A 21349-nucleotide genomic window follows, 5' to 3' on the forward strand; every position below is an offset into this window, starting at 1 on the left:
GAGTATATGCTGACTGTTTAACATACGATATGTTGAAAAGCCCCCGGACTTGCTTCGGCTATTCTGCAAATTTCGTCTTCATTCGTAATTTGCATTATAAACAACAATAATGTAAAAATTTACAAAATTGATTTTTAACATTCCTTCATATCCTTTAACATAACTCCACAAGCAAGGCAAATATGCTTGAACTATGTTTCGACGCAAATTGTCTATCAGTATGGTCAGCATAGGGGGTCGCTTGGTTTTAAAAATCATGGGGCTGCAACATTCATATGGGGACGGATTACCAGCGAAGATGTTTGGGTGGCATTTATACATGGGCTGCATACCATTACGAAATCATACATTTTTTTTTTCATACGGCCCCACACTACGCCGACACGAGCGCCGCCGCAGTCACCCCACCTCTCATGCATCTGCCGCAACCGATGCTGCAGCTGCGCCGCCTCATCCGACACGCGTGACGTTATAACCACACAAGCGCAGGCCACGTGCACAGGTGCCGTCGCCACGGTCTTCCTCCCTCTCCACCTACCCGTCTCCATTGCTGCAGCACTGTCGCCACACTCATTCCCCCTTTCCCCTCTCCCCACGAAGGTGCACGACGCTATAACCACAGAAGCGCAGGCCACGTGCACAATCGGCCTCATTCCTGTCCAATCGTATCGTCTCCATTCCTGTCCATGATACGGACGCAAGCCGCCCAGGGTACCCCCCTCCCCCTCCCGCCCTGGGAGCGCATGCGGAGGAAGCAGACGGGGCGAGAGTTCAACAGATGCTTCGCTGTAAAATCGAGCTTATCGGTGTCTTCTATCGGATGCAATCTTTTGAGGGACTTGTCTTCGTCAGTGCGCAAGACAAGTACCCACGTGGAAGCATTGGCTCCCGTTTTAAGGTAGCCAATATTGTATGCAACTAACGCATTTGTTGCGCGCGATAACAATATTTGGTCAAACTGCAGGAAGAAAGGCAACAGATAGTTAAAGACATCGTACATTCCGCAATGAATCGTAGATGGAGATGAATCATATGGTACAACTTCTTCTTCTTCTTTCTGGGGTTTTACGTGCCAAAACCAGTTCTGATTATGAGGCACGCCGTAGTGGAGGGCTCCGGATTAATTTTGACCACCTGGGGTTCTTTAACGTGCACTACAACGCAAGCACACGGGCGTTTTTGCATTTCGCCTCCATCGAAATGCGGCCGCCGCGGCCGGGATTTGATCCCGCGATCTCGAGCTCAGCAGCGCAACGCCTTAGCTGACTGAGCTACCGCGGCGGGTCTCATATGGTACAACGAATTATGGGCTAAAAAAAAAAGGAAAAACGAGCTCTGGAAAATGAACACACTTATAGTGCTAATATTGGCCCCTGTGATAGGAGGTGCCTTTTTTTAATAGCTATTACAGGCGTTTATTACGTTTTGTCTCCTTTGCAGACGAAGGATGGGTGTTCGACCTCCTGTTCGGAACAGAGTGCTGCTTCAACCTGATTTGGGACGTCATCTTGTTCAAAGCCCTTCGTAGGAGGGTACGCGTATTAGTGCCGATGGCAGAACGTTTCGAAACTAGACTTTCTCCGGTTCGCTTATAATGCAACGTAGGCATTCATTATCGAAAGAAAACAATTAAGCAAACATCAGAGTATATATACTCTATGGACCTTCAAAATTTATAACATTCTTATTTGACTTAAACTGAAGCGCACTGAGACACGAACATAGAAAGGAAATAGACAGAACAGCGCTTGACTCTCAACTGATTTTTTTATTGGACAGAAAAAAAAAACAGTTATAAAGGTGTTCTTTAATCCGGAGTTCTTGCGACGTATTTCACAGTCCCTTAATTTCCTTGACATTCAAATCTGTCTCATTACTCACGTTCGTTTGTTTTGGGGGATTTGTTTTATGCGATGCAACGCGGTTGCAAACAGCGCATCGTGTCTTGGACGTTAAAATCAACGTCGCTACTCCTGTTTGCTTCTTTCTGTGGTTTTATTCAACTGATGTTTAGACGGTCATAAACAGAACATTGAATGTACAATAGAGAAACTCAAACCACTGCTCAGATGGTTCAAATTTATCTAGCGCCCTCTGATATGAGGTCTCTTATTATAGCCGCTTTATGTCATTGAACGCCATAAACTAAGGAGACCCTCGATAAATGATAATGCAAAATATCATTTTTCTTTAGATGCCTACGCGACGGGCGCAGCGATCATTGTCGAAGAGATCTCACGGCTTTCAGTCTCGTCTCCTGCTTCCGTAAACTAAACAGATTGGTTAATCAAATAATTAATTAGTTAATTGAAAGGCATACTGAAGATATCGGCAGCATTCTTCGACAGGCGCGCTGGAGCAACGTAAGGCAAACGTCGAAGACTCGCTAAACTTAAGAATTTGGAATAACTCGTGCATGACTCTCCGGCTTCCTTGCTTTCCTTCGCTGCTTCCAGATGAATCCAACATGGGCCGATCACGACCCGGTAAGTGACAGTGGGGACAGAGGCGGGAAGTGTGGGCTAAGACTAGTTTATAGAGGATAATCCGGCGTAGCATCGGCGCAGGGACATTACGTTACGTCGGAGGGTTTACTCTGGTCGAGGGTGCCTGCTTTCAGTGATGAATTCTTGTGCCAGAGTGATGAACAGTAAAGTTTTGTTCCCTTGTCTAAGGCCGTTCGCTAACGAGCCAGTCAGTGGGATTTCTTGGCCTCTTCGCGATGAACACCTGTCTGTAAGCACTGCTTTCGGGATTGGCCCAGGGCAGTTGTGTGCTGATATATGAACGATGCTTTGCGTCGTTGAGTGAGCACACCGAGCGGCACAAATGTGTGCCGAATTCATTATCGAAAGAAAACAATTAACCAAACATCAGAGTATATATACTCTATAGGCCTTCAAAATTTATAACATTCTTATTTGAATTGAATTAAAGCGCACTGAGACACGAAAGGAAGTAGACAGAACAGCGCTTGACTCTCAACAGATTTTTTATTGGACAGAAAAAAAGAAACATTTATAAAGGTGTTCTTTAATCCGGAGTTCTTGCGACATATTTCACAGTCCCTTAATTTCCTTGACATTCAAACCTGTCTCATTACTCACGTTCGTTTGTTTTGGGGGATTTGTTTTATGCGCCACCAAGCCAGTATTCAAGCCGGTAAAACTACAGCGTTTACTCTACTTCACGAGTGAAATGTTCGTTATACGATGTGTAATCATAGTGTCGATAAACAAAATAATGATTTTTCGAATTATGTACTGAACGTCAGCTTCTATGATGCCTTGAATACTAATGAGGCGTTCACCTTAGATGTGGTCGACCCTGTACGTGCTAAACAATGTCTTAAACGTGCGGCACGTAGGCGAAGTGGCTTAATAAGCAGGGGCCGAATTCACAAAGATTTTCGATCGCAAGTGTTCCTCAATTGCCATTGGCAGGTTGCCTCCGCTAATAATATCTCCGTCATCGTAGGATTGGCTGGAATTTATTCTCAGGAGCTTATCGTGAGACCGTTTGAGCTTATTGTGAGTCCTTAGCGTAAGACATGTTTGTGAATACCGGCCCAGATTTTGCGGACACAGGTATACTCTCACCTTGAGTCTGACCCATCTTAGGCGTGCCTGTTGAAGTAAGCAATATTTACAACGCTTTTCAAACGGTCGCCACATTTTCCGCGCAGCGCCAACACACATTAGCCGTTCCGCGAGCTTTCTTGATCCACGTCAACAGTGTGACGAACCACGCTATTCCTCTTTCTCCAACCACCACCATTCATACTCCTATGCAGAATTTAGCAAAAGGGATTTTTAGATCTTGCGCACCCAAAGTTTGGGAACGCAAATTATGGCGTTTACAAAAGAACGCAATATATATATATATATATATATATATATATATATATATATATATTAGTAGGAGTACAAAGGAAAGCAAGAAGGGCGTGGCGCTTTGTGTGCGCAAAGGTCTTTTTGGGCACCCAAAATTATCTGAGTGCGCAAAATATAAAACGCCCTAAAAGCTTTGCAGCCATTGCGCTAGTAACAACGAGGCCGAATTCACAAGACTTTTCGTTCGTGAGAGCTCTTTGCTATTAAGTGACCGGCCGGCTCTTACAACTAGCTTTAGCGTAAGCACTCTTTTGTGAATACAGGCCAAGAACTGTAGCCGTGCACTGTGTCTCTGTGGTTACTCTGAACTCGGGGGTCTCCGAAGCTCTCCGAAGTGAAAAAAAAATAACTATAGTTTCTTTCAACTGCAAAACGCCTAAAGTTTCTCAGCACTCTCGACACACGACCCCACGTCAGCAATGGCCACGCGCACACCTCCCTTCGAAACTTCTGGACCCGTATTCGCAAAGTGCTCCTTACGCTACAGTTGTCCGTTATTAAACATGCAGCCAATCCTTATGCTGGACGTACTATTAGCCAAGGCGGACAACCAATGGCGAAGAGCACTTACGAAAGAAAAGCTTTGTGAATTCGGTCCTTGTATACATGACCTTTCAGTGAGACAAAAACTGCGTATAAGCGCTAACTTCTGTTCTTTTCTCGCGTGCAGGACAAGATAGTTCGCACACTGCTATGGTTCCTGCGTGCGACCAGCGTGGCGGTGTTCTTCTGCTACGGAGCAGCTGTGTGCCAAATGTTAGTCTCCGTTAAGTATGTGAGTACAGAATTCTGAGTATTTCCTTAAAGTTCTCTAAACGAGATGCTCAGCAAAGGACTAGCCGACGCGAACTATATATACAGTCCTTCGGTATACTGATAGTTTGGTGGACAGAAAGAAAAAGAAAGTTTTGCCCTTGCCCCCTTCGGATGAGGGGCCGAAGATCAATCTGCAATTGTTCGCCTGCGAATACAATGCGTTAGGTTTGTTGGTTTTACACGATGCGATACCAGCGCTGTAAGAGGCAAGGAGACACGAAATGAAGGCGACACAACACAGTGCCTCGTTGTGCCGTCCTCGTCTAGTGTCTCTGTCCCTTACAGCGCTGGCATCACATCACGTTAGCCTGCCGCCGCGATGCGACAGTTGAGGTACGGAAATCGGCTGCTAAGCATGGGGTTGCGGTACAGATGATGTAACGCGTTATGGACAGACACATCAGAAAGAAGCAAATAGTACACACGCACCGTCTTAGTCAGATAGGGTTTCGGGTTTGCATCCCTGCCACGGCGGTCGTATGTCCTCACGGGAAGTGAGAGCGATAAAGCCCATATAGCGAACGCCGGGATGTCCGAACCGAAAGCTTCCACAACGGCGTTCCGATACCTCCGGTGTATCTACAGAACGTTAAAGAAGCAATCAGTCAATCGCCAAAAACGAACTTAGAAGACTTTGGCAGTTGTAAGAAAGCATGCATTACATTTTTCCATATCGCTCCTCCTGTTCTTGGGTCGCGCACAGCGGACAACCATTTTAGACCACTTCGCTGGCTGCAGAAATTTCGGGTACATATCAGCTGAACATAATCCCACTGTCGCCATTTATCATAAAACTAAATAGCTTGTTTAACTGCATGTTCCACTCAGTGTGCTGCTCTGCATGACGTTTGCAGGTTGACTTTCATCAACTTCGTATGGACACCGATGACAACTCTACCAGCATCAGTAGCTTGAAGGCAAGCCTTGACATATTAATAGTTCACAAACAGCTCACCAACTTGTGATAAACGCAATGCCTTTCCATAGAGTTGTGAACCAAACGCCAAACTAATCATTTGTCTCTCATCATGGGCATGTTTGGTATCAGTATCATAATTTAGGTACTCGATCTGCGCCACCCAACTTAGTTGCTTCACTCGCGTTGCGTGAAACACAGGTGTCGTTCCTGGCTCAAAGCGGTGCCTTCTACACGATCACTGCGCTGGCAAAGGTAAGCGCACAGAAAACGTTATTTGTATCATGAAGGAGCGGTAGATGTAGCACATGTTCACATTCCGTAGAAGGACATCGAAGGGGTGACCGCACAATACGCAATTCTTACGTATACGCTCAAGGATAAAGGTCGTACTCGCGACTCCGTTTGCAATAGTAACAGCTATTTCGCCGTTAAAGTTGTTTGCGCGGCGATTTAATTTATCGTGCCGTGTGGGAGGAACTAGCGAAATCAAACTATAACTCACTTTAGAAGATCTGGACAGGACGAAGAGTATTCTAACTAAAGCATACTGTTGAGCGAATTGGCCAGACATAATGCGATTGCCAGTTTTCCTCTATTGTATATTCTTTCGTCCCTTCTCTTCTCTGAAAATACCGCTTTGTACTAATAACAATTTGCGTCCATTAATTAGAAGTTTATGCACTATTCTTTGCAGCTCTATTGTGTGCATTAAGTTTTTTTTTTTTTTTAACACGAAAGTGTTTTATGCCGGGGTCCACCAAGACTTCACTGACGTATTTCCGTCACGGAAATACGTCACACGAACATACACGAACATAATACAAAGAAAGAAACCAGAAGAAAAAGTTCCACAAACATACAAAATTTGGGAATCGAACCCACGACCTCTCGGTCCGCGACGATAGATCGCCGAGCGTTTAACCCATTGCGCCACAAACGCATTTGCAGAAAGCTACACAGACGCGCCTTATATATCTAACACTCCTCCGTGTACCCGCGCTCTTGCTCGGGGCGGTGCCGCCGCCTACGAGCAGAAAAGAGAAGTACTGCATTATGACACTAACGCGCACCGACAGTGAACGCTTCGGTGGTCTCAGCACTACGACGCCTCGATGCCAGCATTCGAAGGGACGCTGGCATCAAGAAGCACTACCAACGCGTTCTCGCAGAAGCACTACTAGGTGGCGTTCACCGTACTCAGCACAGCGGAGCGTGGCCTCCGCAATTAGCTCTGAAAATGTTTCTGAAGTTGATCGCGGAGGCTGCAATTACGACGCGCTGTACGCGCTGATTTGACTCGGGGACGATTCAGTTACGTGCTTTGTCTTGCGCGTTGTATTAGTGTGTCAGTTACGTGCTTCGTCTTTCGCGTTGTGCTAGCGTGTGCAGCGTAGTGCAGCTTCCATATGCACGACGGTTGCTCATGGTCATCGACGTTGGTAGTCGTGATGGAGGAGACGTGCCACCAGGCGTCAGCGTGGGTGCATCAACGCCTAAGGGCGCTTTAGCCACAAAACACCAATAGACATTATATATCAATGTGCAATAAACATTACACTACTTCTGTGAAGACACGTTTCACTTTCGTGTTCTATACCGATTCCTATATAAGAGGGATCAACCACATTTTTTTTGTCTTTTCCACTCTGTAAGCTTTCGCCACAAAACTTCATTTTCGTTGCTCCTCGTTCTCCTCAGAGGCGTAAGGTCACTGCGCTTGGCCCAAAGATCGGTAAACCTGCTTTTCAGCGTTAAAGAGCGTTCTCAAAAAGAAGACAGGTAGTTCAGAGACATTCATTTAGACCTGCAAGAAAGGGTTGCGGCCTTGGTTGCTTAGCGGCTATGGCGTTACGGTGCTAAGCACGAGGTCGTGGGATCGAGTCCCGGCCTCGGTGGCCACATTTCGATGGGGGCGAAATGCAGAATCGCCCGTGTACTGTGCTTTGGGTGCACGTTAAAGAACCTCAAGCGGTGAAAATTATTACCGAGTTCCGCACTACGGCGTGCCTCATAATCAGATCGTGGTTCTGGCACGCAAAATCCCAGGATTTACATTTTAACAACTTTAACTCGTCTTGCTTTCTGCATTTTGTACCCAGGCAGGAAAAATTTCAAGGTGGTGTCCAGCATAAAACACTGACATGCACAGTATAGGGGACAAAACAGACCACAGACCGCCTGGGTGTCACGTATCTTCAAGTAGGACATCAAGGCTTTGGTGGAAATAAAACTAACGACAGGCTGACTTTGGAAATTTTACAAGCCGTGGCCGTAGACGAGAGCCGGAAATCGTGTGTCAGTGCGCCATAATCTCTATTAACAAATAAAGGGAGAGTGAAGAGTAATTTGCTCAAAAAACTACTCTTTCAGTTAAAAAAACGTTGATGATCGTTGTGACAAGTGAAAAGGAGTAGATATTTTTGTTGTTGTTGTTCTGTTTCTTTCTGATATATTGTGAGTCGAATCGAACATGAAGTGTTCATTTTCTTTAGTTCAGCGGTATTCTTCCCTGGCGTCCATGCTAGTATTTTCTGTTGGAAGCCTTTTTTGTAATGTGCATCCAAAGAGTTCACAGAACAAGAAATTTGAAGTTGAGTCTGAGCCATATGGCCCTCCACTCACGTATGCGCACACTCATGACCACGCAGGTCGCCGTCCTCTACGGTATCTACTGCTACTACCGGCGCTATAAGGACAACGGTGACAGCCTCGACGAATCCGAGGCCATCATCGCCGACGCCAAGTCGGAGCAGCAGCCGTCATCGGCCTCCGTTCAGTCCTCGGACGGTGGCTCGGGAGGGGAGATCCCGACCAGCGCAGCACGGGCGACTATGACCAGCAACACTTCCGGAAGCACGCGCACCGAGGCACCCCGTTCTTCGCATTGAATGCACGCAATAAAGAAGTTAAGTACGAAATATATATATATTGTAGCCTGGCCAGGTTCATTTACTGTTCAGCATTGACAGTAGGCATAATGTTCACGAGGTAGCCTGAGCGCAGACCACAAGAAAGCGGGCGCAGCGGGATTTCTTCGTTGCCTTCCGCATTTCTACTAAGCGCGACTAGCGTTCGCAGATCACCTTATGCCAGCAGAGCTATTAGCTCCGAGCGCACTCTTTCTTCCTATCTCCTGTCACATTTACCTCCCTTCTCCTGCTTCACCGCACAGCTGACCTATGTTCAGGTGTCAGCCGCGCTGTAGACATTTACGGTGCGCTTAGCAGGCTTTCCTTTTCTCTTTAAAACAAGCAATCTCTCTCTTTCTCTCTCTCTCAGGGCGCGACCAGTGCCAGCGTTCATAAAGTTCTTACGCTAAAATGGTTCCTGTATGAGCAGGCGCCAGCTGGACAGGGAAGACGGTCACAAGAATGGTGATAAGCGACGCCTTTACAGTCCTCCCAATTTCATCTCAACTCGCACATACTAATCACTGAAAGTTTCTGACTCGAACATTGTGTGTCACTTTGTGTCGCATACACAGACAGACTCCATGACCGCACTTACACAGTCTATGTTCTGTATATGCAGAGCCTCGTAGTGCACATACCTGCCATGGTTGGTTAGTTAAGAATTGTTTAGTTCAAAATAAACCAAGAAAGATTACATGTAAAAGATTTCAAACAAAACCTAACAATACGTAGATTGGGATCAAAAGAGAGAGATTGGAAATAATGATTGTATGATTATGAAGGAACAAATAAAAACAAACAAAACAAATCGAACTCAATTGGTTAAAAGAAATTCAAACCTTAACGCCCGATTATAGAGTTTAAATAGCATTGAGTCCATAGGAAGTGCTGGATGGCAGCGTTTCCGTCACTGTTCATCCGTACCTTTTCTTCTTTATTTCCTGTCATCATTCGTACGCCGCTTCCTTTTTACCTGTATCGGATAGCCAAGCAGCGACATCCTCTGCTTAATCTCCATGACTATCCTCAATTTGATCTCGCTTTCTCTTTTTGTATGGAAGTACAGGAATAAGCCGTATTCCGGGTCATTCATGCCGGGAACACGTTGTGACTGGACCATCCGCTGGACTCCTCATTCTCCATTACTGGCTCCTCCCTTCTTGTGAAGCGTTGCACAAACAGCTGTGTAACATAATTTCTTTGGAATAATTCATGTATTACATTCTTTCTATCCACTGCTGTCTGTATTGCCGTGCGGCACTGATATTACATAAAGTCATGGTGAAGGACTTGTATTAGCGATGGCGGCTAGTCAATATCAAGCAGCACTAAAGATCGACAAGTTTTGTGAATTCGGCCAGCAGGCGAATTCCAGCACTAGTTTCACTATAGCACTAATGCCGCAGAGGATGCCGACGGTGATAACATATAGTTTCTTGCAATACTACTTAGGAGTAATCTGGCACTACTGCCTAACCAAGTTACGTAGCGCCTTTTGTGATGTTACAAAAACGCCGTGACATGGAAGGTTCGGCTTGTGCTGAATACGGCTTGGCTAAAACACGGTCATAGATGAGCAAGAAAGCATTTCTTGGAAATTAGCCTTGCACAGCGAATCTTGGTTCTCGGCCCAATCACACACCTCGCGTGTATATATGCTTGGTCACTTACAATTTAGGGAGTAATCGATGAAAACGGGAAAATTTGTTTGAAACTGAGGCATCTTTTTATGTTGGAAAAGCTGAGAGGTCGGCCTGAATCAAAGTTCTGAACAGCTACTCCGCATTAGGCGAGGAAAATGATTGTAAAAAGAGAGAGAAAAGGGAGAAAGAAGAGTATGATTGAACTAACATGAACAGCAAAAAACTTCAGTCTCAAATCCAGACCACTATCGTGCAGGAATTGGGCGACAGCACTTAGAACATCACGTCGACGACAAAGGTACAGCCAAGGTTCCAAGAAAACCTTTTCAGACAAATGTTGAGTGTGGAACTTTGAACTCTGGCAGTCATTGTCTGTCCGCAGCATACCACAGGCAGGTGTAGAACGCGTGTTCTTTACTCTCAAGTATATCTAATTACAAATCAAATTTTCTTCTGATTTACGGTTTATCGACACCCAATCACCGCTTGCATGGCGATCTTTGGCCATATCTGGCCCTTTCGCCACTAAACATCGCACGTCATCATCATCATCATGTCTCATTACAAAGCCCGCCCGGACTTCCCACGTGGCCAACCCAGTGGAGCAAGGTCCACGTGAATGCCACTCCTTTTCGTAACCGGTGCAGCAAGCTCGTTTGGCTTCTCTTGATCTTAGGTGATAACTTCAGTCGCATGTTTGGATGGAGTAAAAGAAGACGGCGATGACGGCGATTCGGCTGCGCCTAGCAAGTCTCGGTAATTTTCCACAATAAGGTATAAAATAGAGCCTTAGTGGCTGTTGGAGAGAATGGGGTAGGCACCATTAAAGAAGTGCCACACTTCCACGGAATTATTGTGGGCCATCTTTCCCTTGAGAAGGGTAGAAAGTCGGCCTTGCCGGTACGACATACTGCAAGGGAAGCGCAAAAAACAAGGACGCATCTGTTGTACCCTCCGTGTATCCTTGTTCTTTTTTCTATTTTTTCTTTTTTGGGGCTTCACTCACAGTATATCATCTTTCCCTACTCGTCGGCGAGCTCATTTCCGTCCAACGCAAGAAGCCATAGAATCAACGGAAGCGTGGCACGCAGGCAAGTTGTCAGGGCGGACGGAGTATTGCAACGCTGCCGCTTTTTTATCACAAAGACGTAGAGTCCCATTTTAGAGGTACACTCAAATACAACGTTTGAATGAGCGCAGACCTTCTCGTCATTTCTCCGACCCCAGCTCCTCGCCACATTTCATATATAACTGTGCAGTCTAACGCGAGTACTTATGTTTTAATAACAAATAGTTGTGCGAATAAGAATGTGTAATAAACGTCACATTACACGCTATGTTGCTTGTAAACTACCTGTGACAAATTAAAGTAACGCTGGTCGCTGCAGAAGCGTCCTCAAAGTGTCTGAAATCTCCGAGACAGATGCTAACAGGAAAGACCCGCTTTTCTACACAGATTCTTGACCAATCCCTCTTAGTAGGCACGCCCCGTAGTCGTACTCGTGGTGGTCGTCATCGTCGTCATCATCATCACGCATGCATGCAACAACAGTGAGATGCTGCTTCTGCTTTCAGGTAACGTTAACAAATTCTGCGGCGATACACCTCAGCGGAGTAGACGCTAACATTGGCAGTTCATAGGCTTATCTTCATTTCATAAAACACGTCAGTCGCGTTCACTCGAAACAGCAAACTATAACAATGACGTATATATTCTTTTTCCGGGCTTTGCGAGGCTTCTCGGAAACCATCGCCGGCGAGTAGCGTGTTACTGGGAGGGCATATATGTCTTCGGCGGAAGCTTCTCGTCGCGTGTTCGTCAGCGCGAAGCCTTCGTGGCGGGAACACTTAAGATAGTGCAGTTCTTTCTATACACAGTGACGCACAAGTCCGCGAGCGTATTGCGTAATCGTGCCCGCGACCGCGCTTCGCTCACGCCAGGCGTCCGCACTTGTGGTCTCACGCCATATAGTATGTCACGCACCCGACTCGACTTACTACTTCTGGGGGCACTATATATATATACTCGTGGGTTAAGCTGGACTCCCCACGGCGGCCGTTAGACGGGAGGGCGGCGCGCGTGGTTTTCTCGCGACCTCGCGGACACGGGACCCAGACTACGAGGGCACCAGACGCTGGCGAGTAACGTATACGTATCGTCCCAGACTACACATAGAACAGCTCGCGAGCAGGACAAGAAAAACAGAGAGCGGTAAGAAGAAAACATGGCAGCCGCCCCTCGAAAATTTCCGCAGCTTGCGTTTATGATACCCAGACCACTCGAGTCACCGCAGGAACAATCTTCGACCGCGTGGTTCGCCGCGAAACGCCGCGTAAATATGTGTAATAAAGCGAACGCATACAGGCTCTCTGATTCAGGGAAATAACAAAGCGAGACATCAGAAACTGAGCATGCAAATAGGTGGTGCAGTGTGCGAGGAGAAAACGACTGAAAATAGCGCCGACTCGCGGGCCTCGAACACGCGGGTATTTGCGGCAACGAACAATGGAGGGAGGGGGAGGGGGCTCTTCCTGGCTCGATCGAAACCCACGGTCGTGCCTGTACCACACTGCTCTTGAGGGCGTTTGGACACGCGCTTTACAGACTGAAAAAAAAAGAACACACAGTGTATCGGTTTGACGCACCTGAAGTATAGCAAGGCAAGGCGACCTTCGCATTAGACCACAGAGAAGGTTTGTTAGTTAGATAGATAGATAGAAAAATCACCGCTCCTCCCACTCCATGAAGATGGTCGAACAGCGAAGCTGTGTTAGTTACACTGAGTGTTACTCCATGCAAGTCAAACTTCGCAAACAGTCTATATTGTAAATATTTTGCTTCACCATTTTTTTCACCTCATTTTCGCTTTTGCGTGCTTCGCGTGGTGACCATGCTTTAAAAATAAAATGTCGCAGTTTCGCCCGAAAGGCGAAGCATCGATTACGATAGCAAATTAGTAGAGCGCTATTCGGAGTAGGGATAGTAGTTTTATCGGCTGCATAAACTTGGACACATTGGCTTACTAACTGAATTAACAATCGTGGTGTCAGCGCGCACAAGCAAACATGAATAGATCACACTGAATGACCGCAGCCAACGACTGTAAAAACGCTGGCAGCAAGCGCAAGTTCGCGCGGTCTATCGCTTCAACGGAAACTGAGCGGCAAATATACAGCCCATACAAAGGTCAGAGCCGTGTGGAGATAAGAGATGGTGCGGGCGACCGCAGGGCAGAGAAGTTGTTGGCAGAAGAGAAGCTGCCCCCCCCCCCCTCCCCCCTCTTCCCGTTTCTTGCTTTCGCGTGGAAGATTGAGTGGTAAGAAACGCCTTTGGCGCCGGAGCACAGCGCCGCCCCGCCTCCCTCCCTCCCATACCCCAACAGCCTTTCGCGGCACGGTCGCGTTTGCTTTTCGCCGTGCGTTCGCCCTCCGTGATAGCGCGCGTCCCTCGCGCGCTTTCGCTCGCGCATACGGCGCGCGGCGACGATTTTATCGCCCTTGGAATCTATACGGAACCTCACGGCGACGGCGACGGCATAAATCCGGTTGAAGTGTCCATATAATTGCTATCGCAATAAAAGGTACGGCTTGCCGCATCAGGCAGGCTGCAATGGGAGCGAGCGTCCGAGCCGCAGTTGCATTCGCGGCCACATGGCTGGCCCAAACGGCGGTACCGTGCAGGGGATGAGACGCGTCGGCGTCCACGGGTGCCAGCGTTCCTAGCGCGTACCTCATGCTTGTTTTATTGCGATAGCAATTATATGGACACTCCAAAGCAGATTTCTGCCGTCGGCGTCGCCGTCGCCGTTGCCGTCGCCGTCGCCGTCGCCGTGAGGTTCCGTATGACGTCAATGGAGATGAAATCGTCGCCGCGCGCCGTCGAACGCTGTATGTGCGAGTGAAAGGGCGCGAGGGACGCGCGCTTTCACGGGGAGTGAACGCACGGCGGAGAACAAACGCGCGTTCTGTGCCGTGCTCCCTTAAGGGCTGCAGAAGTAGGCGTCTCTTTCCTCCTTTACAATCACCATATATGTAGAGCAAACGCGCCTTCTTCTGACGCACGAAAGGCCGCGGGGGGGGGGGGGGGCAGGGAAGGGAGGCGACGTTTAGCTGCGGCACCAAGTGCCTATTTATATCAGAGGCTCCGGCAACAGTCACCAACGCCGCACGCATTTTGTGCGAACGCGGGCAAAACGCCGACGGCGTCGACAACAGTGCTGTGTGTTGCCGGTGCTGCTGCATGTCCAAGTTTGTACAGCGGATAAAACTACTATCCTTACTCCGTATAGCTCTCTACTAAGTTGCTATCGCAATTGATGCTTCGCCTTTCGGGTGAAACTGCGACAACTTTTTTTTCTATAACGCTCCCAGACAAAAGTCCTTGACCAAAGCTTCGTATATACAAACAACGCTAACTCCTCTCACACCCCACTTCTCCGTTGACCTACTTTTTATTGCGATAGCAATTATATGGACACTCAAAAGCAGATTTCTGCCGTCGGCGTCGCCGTCGCCGTCGCCGAGAGGTTCCGTATGACGTCAATGGAGATGAAATCGTCGCCGCGCGCCGCCGAACGCTGTATGTGCGAGTGGAAGGGCGCGAGGGACGCGCGCTTTCACGGGGAGTGAACGCACGACGGAGAACAAACGCGCGTTCTGCGCTGTGATCCCTTAAGGGCTGCAAAAGTAGGCGTCTCTTTCCTCCTCTACAATCACCATATGTGTAGAGTAAACGTACCTTCTTCCGACGCGCGAAAGGCTGTGGGGGAGGGGGGGAGGGGCAGGGAAGGGAGGCGACGTTTAGCTGCGGCACCGTGCTGATAAGTGGTTCTTGAGGGAAAGGGAAAGGTTGGCGCTATCTTCTGCAGCCCTTGAGGGAGCACGGCTCAGCGCCAACGGGGAGGGGTAAGTGGGAGCGAAAGAAGGGATAGAGTGGAGTCGCCATGGCTGGGCGAAGCAAAACCGGCAGGCATAGGCGGCACGTATCAGGCCGAGATGGAAGGCCTTGGTGTGCTGCAGAGTCTGCAGGGGTGTTGTGCCAGGCCGGTCAGGCCCGGGGTGGGGTGGGAGGCCGTGAGGCCTTCCCGCTTGTAGAAATGTCCTTAGAGGCGTGCGGAGAGCCCTGACGACTCAAGGAACTCCACGACGCCTCGAAGTGCAGCAAGGTGGTGTCGGCCGGGGAGGAGGAGATCTTCCTCCTTGCCAGAGGGGAGGCCCAGGCGGCGGAACTCCTGCAGGAGTGGGCCCCGCTGCTGGAGGTACGCCGGGCAGGCCAGCAGGAGATGTTCGATCGTCTCCGGCTCCCCGCAGGAGCTGCAGGCCGGGGACGTCGCTCGTCCCAGTCGGTAGCTGCGTGCTGCCGTCCAGCTGCAGCCGATGCGGAGCCGGAGAAGGAGCGAGGTCTCCCTGCGAGCCAGGCCTCGCTGGGGGAGTGGTCGGGGGGGGCATCCCAGTGCCACCCGTTTGTCTGGGTGGTGGGTCGCCAGGTGTCGCCGCAGCCTCAGTTCAGTGAAGTCGCCCTCCGTCACGGCCCGACTGAGGGGCACAGTGGTGTGGTGGGCGTCCTTCGCCAGGGTGTCGGCTGCCTCGTTGCCCGGGATCCCTACGTGGGCGGGGATCCAGTGCAGGGACACCGGGTGGCCTGCGTCCTGCAGCGCTGTCAGCCGGGTAGACAGCAGTGCGACTCCAAGGCTGGCGCTTTCTGGCCTCCGCAGGCCGAGGAGGGCTGCCTTGGAGTCGCAGAGGATGGCCGCTGGTACCCCAGGAAGCTCCTCGGAGAGTAGGTCGACGGCCAGGTGGAGGCCTGCCACCTCCGCTGCAGTCGAGCTGGCGTGTCTGGGCAGTCGACACTGCCTGCTCTTCTGCAGGGCCCTCAAGGGCTGCAGAAGATAGCGCCAACCTTTCCCTTTCCCTCAAGAACCACTTATCATCATCACCAAGTGCCTATTTATATCAGAGGCTCCGGCAACAGTCACCAACGCCGCACGCATTTTGAGCGAACGCGGGCAAAACGCCGGCGGCGTCGACAACAGTTCTGCGTGTTGCCGGTGCTGCTGCATGTCTAAGTTTATACAGCTTATAAAGCTGCTATCATTACTCCGTATAGCTCTCTTCAAATTTGCTATCGCAATTGATGCTTCGCCTTTCAGGTGAAACTGCGACAACTTTTTTCCTACACCGCCATTGCTTGGCGCACCTCACGATTTCCCCCTCCAACGCGAGTATTGGACGGCGTGACTTACGTCAACCACCTTCCCCGTTCTCCATTTCATCTGCACCCTCTCAGAGCATTCTCACAGGGGGGGGGGGGGGGGGGGGAAGGGGTCGCTCCACCCCATTTCCGCCAGTTGAGCTCTTCTTTTCGTTTCCTCTCCCGCTAGGTCACGTGACCCCTTTTTAGCGAAGTCGAACGACGGCACAGGGTCCGTATACACAGCTTCGCTGTAACAGCCATATATATATATATATATATATATATATATATATATATATATATATATATATTTATATATATATATGTTAACGTCCTGAAGCAACACACTGCCTATGAAATAGGTTAGTTTATAATGGCCACAAAGGGGTTCTTAACCTTCACCGGAGTCGAAGTACGCAAGCATCTTCTCATACTGTCCTCATAGAAACGCGGCCACCTCAGCCCGGAATCGAACCCGCGAATTCGTTCTCAGCAGGTGGAGGAGGAGGAAAGAAAGAGAGAAGGCAGGGATGTTATTCAGAATGCGTCTGGTTGGCTACCCTACACTAGGAGACTGGAAAGGGGGAATAGAAAGATGGGCGGGTGGGGTGGAAGGAAATACAGGAGAATGGGACTTATACAGCCGCAAGGCGCCACATCCTGGCCTTTTGCGCGTCAAAGCGGTATCATCGAGCCAAACGTCAACATAGTATACCGAAACACGTGGGGTACAGTGAATGAGTACGAACTTTATTGAGGTCCTGAGGAGAAAGAATTAAAGCGGGGCCGGAGGCCCCGCCAATCATAGCGCTTTGTTGCCTAAGGTTAAACTTGCATGAAACATCAAGCGACTCGTTTGTAATAAAGTTTTACACATGCTTTTCGCCAGTTGCAAGGCATCGCAGAAGACAGTATACTCACGTACATAATTTTTTAACACGAAAGTGTTTTATGCCGGGGTCCACCAAGACTTCACTGACGTATTTCCGTCACGGAAATACGTCACACGAACATACACGAACATAATACAAAGAAAGAAACCAGAAGAAAAAGTTCCACAAACATACAAAATTTGGGAATCGAACCCACGACCTCTCGGTCCGCGACGATAGATCGCCGAGCGTTTAACCCATTGCGCCACAAACGCATTTGCAGAAAGCTACACAGACGCGCCTTATATATCTAACACTCCTCCGTGTACCCGCGCTCTTGCTCGGGGCGGTGCCGCCGCCTACGAGCAGAAAAGAGAAGTACTGCATTATGACACTAACGCGCACCGACAGTGAACGCTTCGGTGGTCTCAGCACTACAACGCCTCGATGCCAGCATTCGAAGGGACGCTGGCATCAAGAAGCACTACCAACGCGTTCTCGCAGAAGCACTACTAGGTGGCGTTCACCGTACTCAGCACAGCGGAGCGTGGCCTCCGCAATTAGCTCTGAAAATGTTTCTGAAGTTGATCGCGGAGGCTGCAATTACGACGCGCTGTACGCGCTGATTTGACTCGGGGACGATTCAGTTACGTGCTTTGTCTTGCGCGTTGTATTAGTGTGTCAGTTACGTGCTTCGTCTTTCGCGTTGTGCTAGCGTGTGCAGCGTAGTGCAGCTTCCATATGCACGACGGTTGCTCATGGTCATCGACGTTGGTAGTCGTGATGGAGGAGACGTGCCACCAGGCGTCAGCGTGGGTGCATCAACGCCTAAGGGCGCTTTAGCCACAAAACACCAATAGACATTATATATCAATGTGCAATAAACATTACACTACTTCTGTGAAGACACGTTTCACTTTCGTGTTCTATACCGATTCCTATATAAGAGGGATCAACCACATTTTTTTAAAATTAATGTGTATTTGTTGCGCACACAGTATAGGAAATAATACAAGAGTTTAGTTGTTACGTTGGATTCTGGTCCCCAGCAGGCAACATTTGTTACCTGCCTCTGATATTTTATTCCGGTAAATTCTACCTGCAATTATTATTTCCTTTGTGGGCTTCTCTGTGATATCTTACTTTGTGTCTTGGCACTAAGCAGCGAGAACCCTTCCCGATAGTGACACGTAAAGGTTTTCGTTGCCCTTCGTATGTATTTCGATGACGTGCTATAGCTGAATTTAGTTCACTGGCTCATCCTGTCTTCTTTTTAGCCGGGACGAATGTTTTAATGACGTATAATTTAAACTGTCACGTCATGTTGCCAACCCGGAGCTCTTGCTTTCGTCACGTTGCGAATAAACGCAGCCTTTTGCTACAGCCACCATTATTTTTGTAAATAAAAAAATAAAAAATAAAAAAGCATTCATTAATGATGTCATTCATTCAAATCATGATCGTTCTCAACTTGAAAGAACTCAGTCGGTGAACTCACCTTGAATTCAAACTTCGTCGTGACGTGTTCCCAAGCCCATTTATCCCATCGTCTAACAACCCTATTCAATATAGCGGATGATCTCTCGGCTGGAACATTAAGACGAGTGTTAGAGTCACTGCTATAAGTTGGAGTCTTCGGTAGTTGCACGATTCGTGTTTTGATTAATATGCTGATTATTATTTTTATTAGGTTTGTATACATAAAATTCAGTGCCATTCCACTCCGTGAAGGTGAATGACCAGCGAAGCTGTGTATGTGGTGATTAACCGTTGCTCCGGTGAAACGTTCCAATTGAGTTTGCGGGATCGGGGCCACATGGGCGGTTCGCATTTCTTTCCGCCTCGCGGTCCTGGCGGGCAACACGCTTACGCATGGCGTCCGCGGCCCGTTCATAGTCGGAGGTCTCCTTCGGCCGCCGCCGCGCCCATTCCCTTTTCTCCGCGAAATCCAGGATATTTCAGCGGGCGACACAAGGTGGCGCTACGCTTTGGAGTGATGTACGTTTCAGCCGACGCCACGAGGTGGCGCTAGGCTTCGGAGCGATGTACAACGGTGCTAAACGCTAACTTCACATACAAAGGCACGCGCGCGATTGTAGAAGATAGACTAAGTTTTATGTTATTTTAGAGGCCGGCTGCCCAATCGCGGTGCGCGTACTAGCGCGACACACGCATAACCGCCGGGGTAGAAGCTACATCACGTTATACGAAAACCCCGGAGATTTCAGTGGGCGCCACAAGGTGGCACTTCGCTTTGGAGCGATTCAATTTTCAGCCGGCGCTGCAAGGGGGCGTGACACTCCGGAGCGATGTGCGCTAATGCACAAAGAACCTACACACGACATAGGCGAGGAGGAGGAAATAACTTTATTGAGTCCTCAGGAACCCCTCCCCACCCACTCACTCTTGGTTTAGTGGTCGGCAGGAGACTATGACATTTTTAACGCGACAGTGTTAAGGGCCCTGTGTCGAAGAAAATCCGGCGTCGGCAACCGGCGTGCGATGCCGGTGGTGGAGAAAATCCCCAACCACCCCGACCGTGCAGGCCCTCCTCGTGGTGCAAGGTTTTGGTCAACAAAAATTGAATTTCTCACAGTGAAATCCGTCAAGAAAATGATAAAGTACGACTTCACCATTCGGCATCGGATTCGTCATCGGACTGTTTACCAATCGGCGTCGGATTGCAATTTGAATGTACGAGAAAACTTAATTGTGCTACGAGGAAACTCGAACACAAACTCCTTTTCTAGCATTTCTACCAGACCTACAGCCGCGCGTTGCGATGCGAACGGGTCCCGATAACACTATCGTGCTCTACTTTTAAAAGGCGAAGCATCCATGCCTGGCGAAGTCTCACCAGGCGTGGATGCGTAGTAAATGCTTCTCCCGACAAAGTCGAGTCGGGACTCTTTTGTTAATTCCGGGACAGTCTAGCAATATCCAGGATCGTTGGCGAAATCCCTATGTACGTACATGGTGGTCTGCGGACTGCATTGGCGACCTGGAATATTGAACGGAAAGCTGAAGCTTCGCTGGCCTCTGCGTGTATTCTAATTCATGCCATAACGACGCACTGCCATCTTGCGCGAAGCGTACACACCGGGCCGCGTGACAGGAGGTTGCACTGCGTGGTGCAAAGTACGGAAGCCCCGGCGCTCGCCGAAGTAGTGTCGTGACGCGCGAGGCCGGTGTCATTTCTCCTGACAGCTGTCAGCGTCCCTGTATACGCGAGTCCCATTGTTGTCTCGCTCGGAGCTCTTTTATGCGGCGGGAGAAATTAGACAAATAAAAGCAAGAAAGAACGCCTCTACGGTGACGACGCGTGCCTATCACAGACGCGGAGCATCCTCTTTCGCGTCTGCATTAGCGTGTCGCCTCCTAAACCCACTTCTAGTTGTCTTGCGCGGAAGCGGCGGGCGCCTGATTTTGTTCTTAATTTTTCTCGAGTCACCGAGCCACAGATAAGGCGTTGCTGCAGTGATTCCTTTTTTTAAAATTATTTTGTAGGCGAAACGATACGACCGTCTGCTTAGCCTGGCGTGTCCTATTAGCAGCGAGAAGTTGGACTGGCGCCCTCTCCCGAGTGACGTCGGGCACGGCCAGGCTCGCTCCGACTTGCTCGCCTGCTGCGCGCGCTCGTTCGCTTCATGCATGCTCGATGTATGGGGTGCGCCAGCCGTACTTCCTGACGGATATTTTGGCTGCTTTCTGCTGTCACGCCTAAAGTGCAGTCTATTTTTAACACGAAAGTGTTTTATGCCGGGGTCCACCAAGACTTCACTGACGTATTTCCGTCACGGAAATACGTCAGCTTACAATGTACACGAACATAATACAAAGAAAGAAACCAGAAGAAAAAGTTCCACAAACATGCAAAATTTGGAAATCGAACCCACGACCTCTCGGTCCGCGACGATAGATCGCCGAGCGTTTAACCCATTGCGCCACAAACGCATTTGCAGAGAGCTACACAGACGCGCCTTATATATCTAACACTCCTCCGTGTACCCGCGCTCTTGCTCGGGGCGGTGCCGCCGCCTACGAGCAGAAGAGAGAAGTACTGCATTATGACACTAACGCGCACCGACAGTGAACGCTTCG

At 49.1% G+C, this 21349-nt stretch overlaps 1 protein-coding gene across 1 annotated transcript; it reads left to right on the forward strand.

Moving 5' to 3' along the window:
• Positions 1-5584: 5584 nt before the first annotated feature.
• LOC119445200 (uncharacterized) lies at positions 5585-8528 on the forward strand. The gene is made up of 3 exons (XM_049664920.1): positions 5585-5626; positions 5827-5880; positions 8277-8528. The coding sequence occupies exons 1-3, from the start codon at positions 5585-5587 to the stop codon at positions 8514-8516; spliced, it is 336 nt and encodes a 111-aa protein (XP_049520877.1). The 3' UTR covers positions 8517-8528.
• The last annotated feature ends 12821 nt before the right edge of the window (positions 8529-21349 follow it).

This window comes from Dermacentor silvarum, chromosome 3 (assembly GCF_013339745.2).
Source record: "Dermacentor silvarum isolate Dsil-2018 chromosome 3, BIME_Dsil_1.4, whole genome shotgun sequence".
NCBI classification, from domain to species: domain Eukaryota; kingdom Metazoa; phylum Arthropoda; class Arachnida; order Ixodida; family Ixodidae; genus Dermacentor; species Dermacentor silvarum.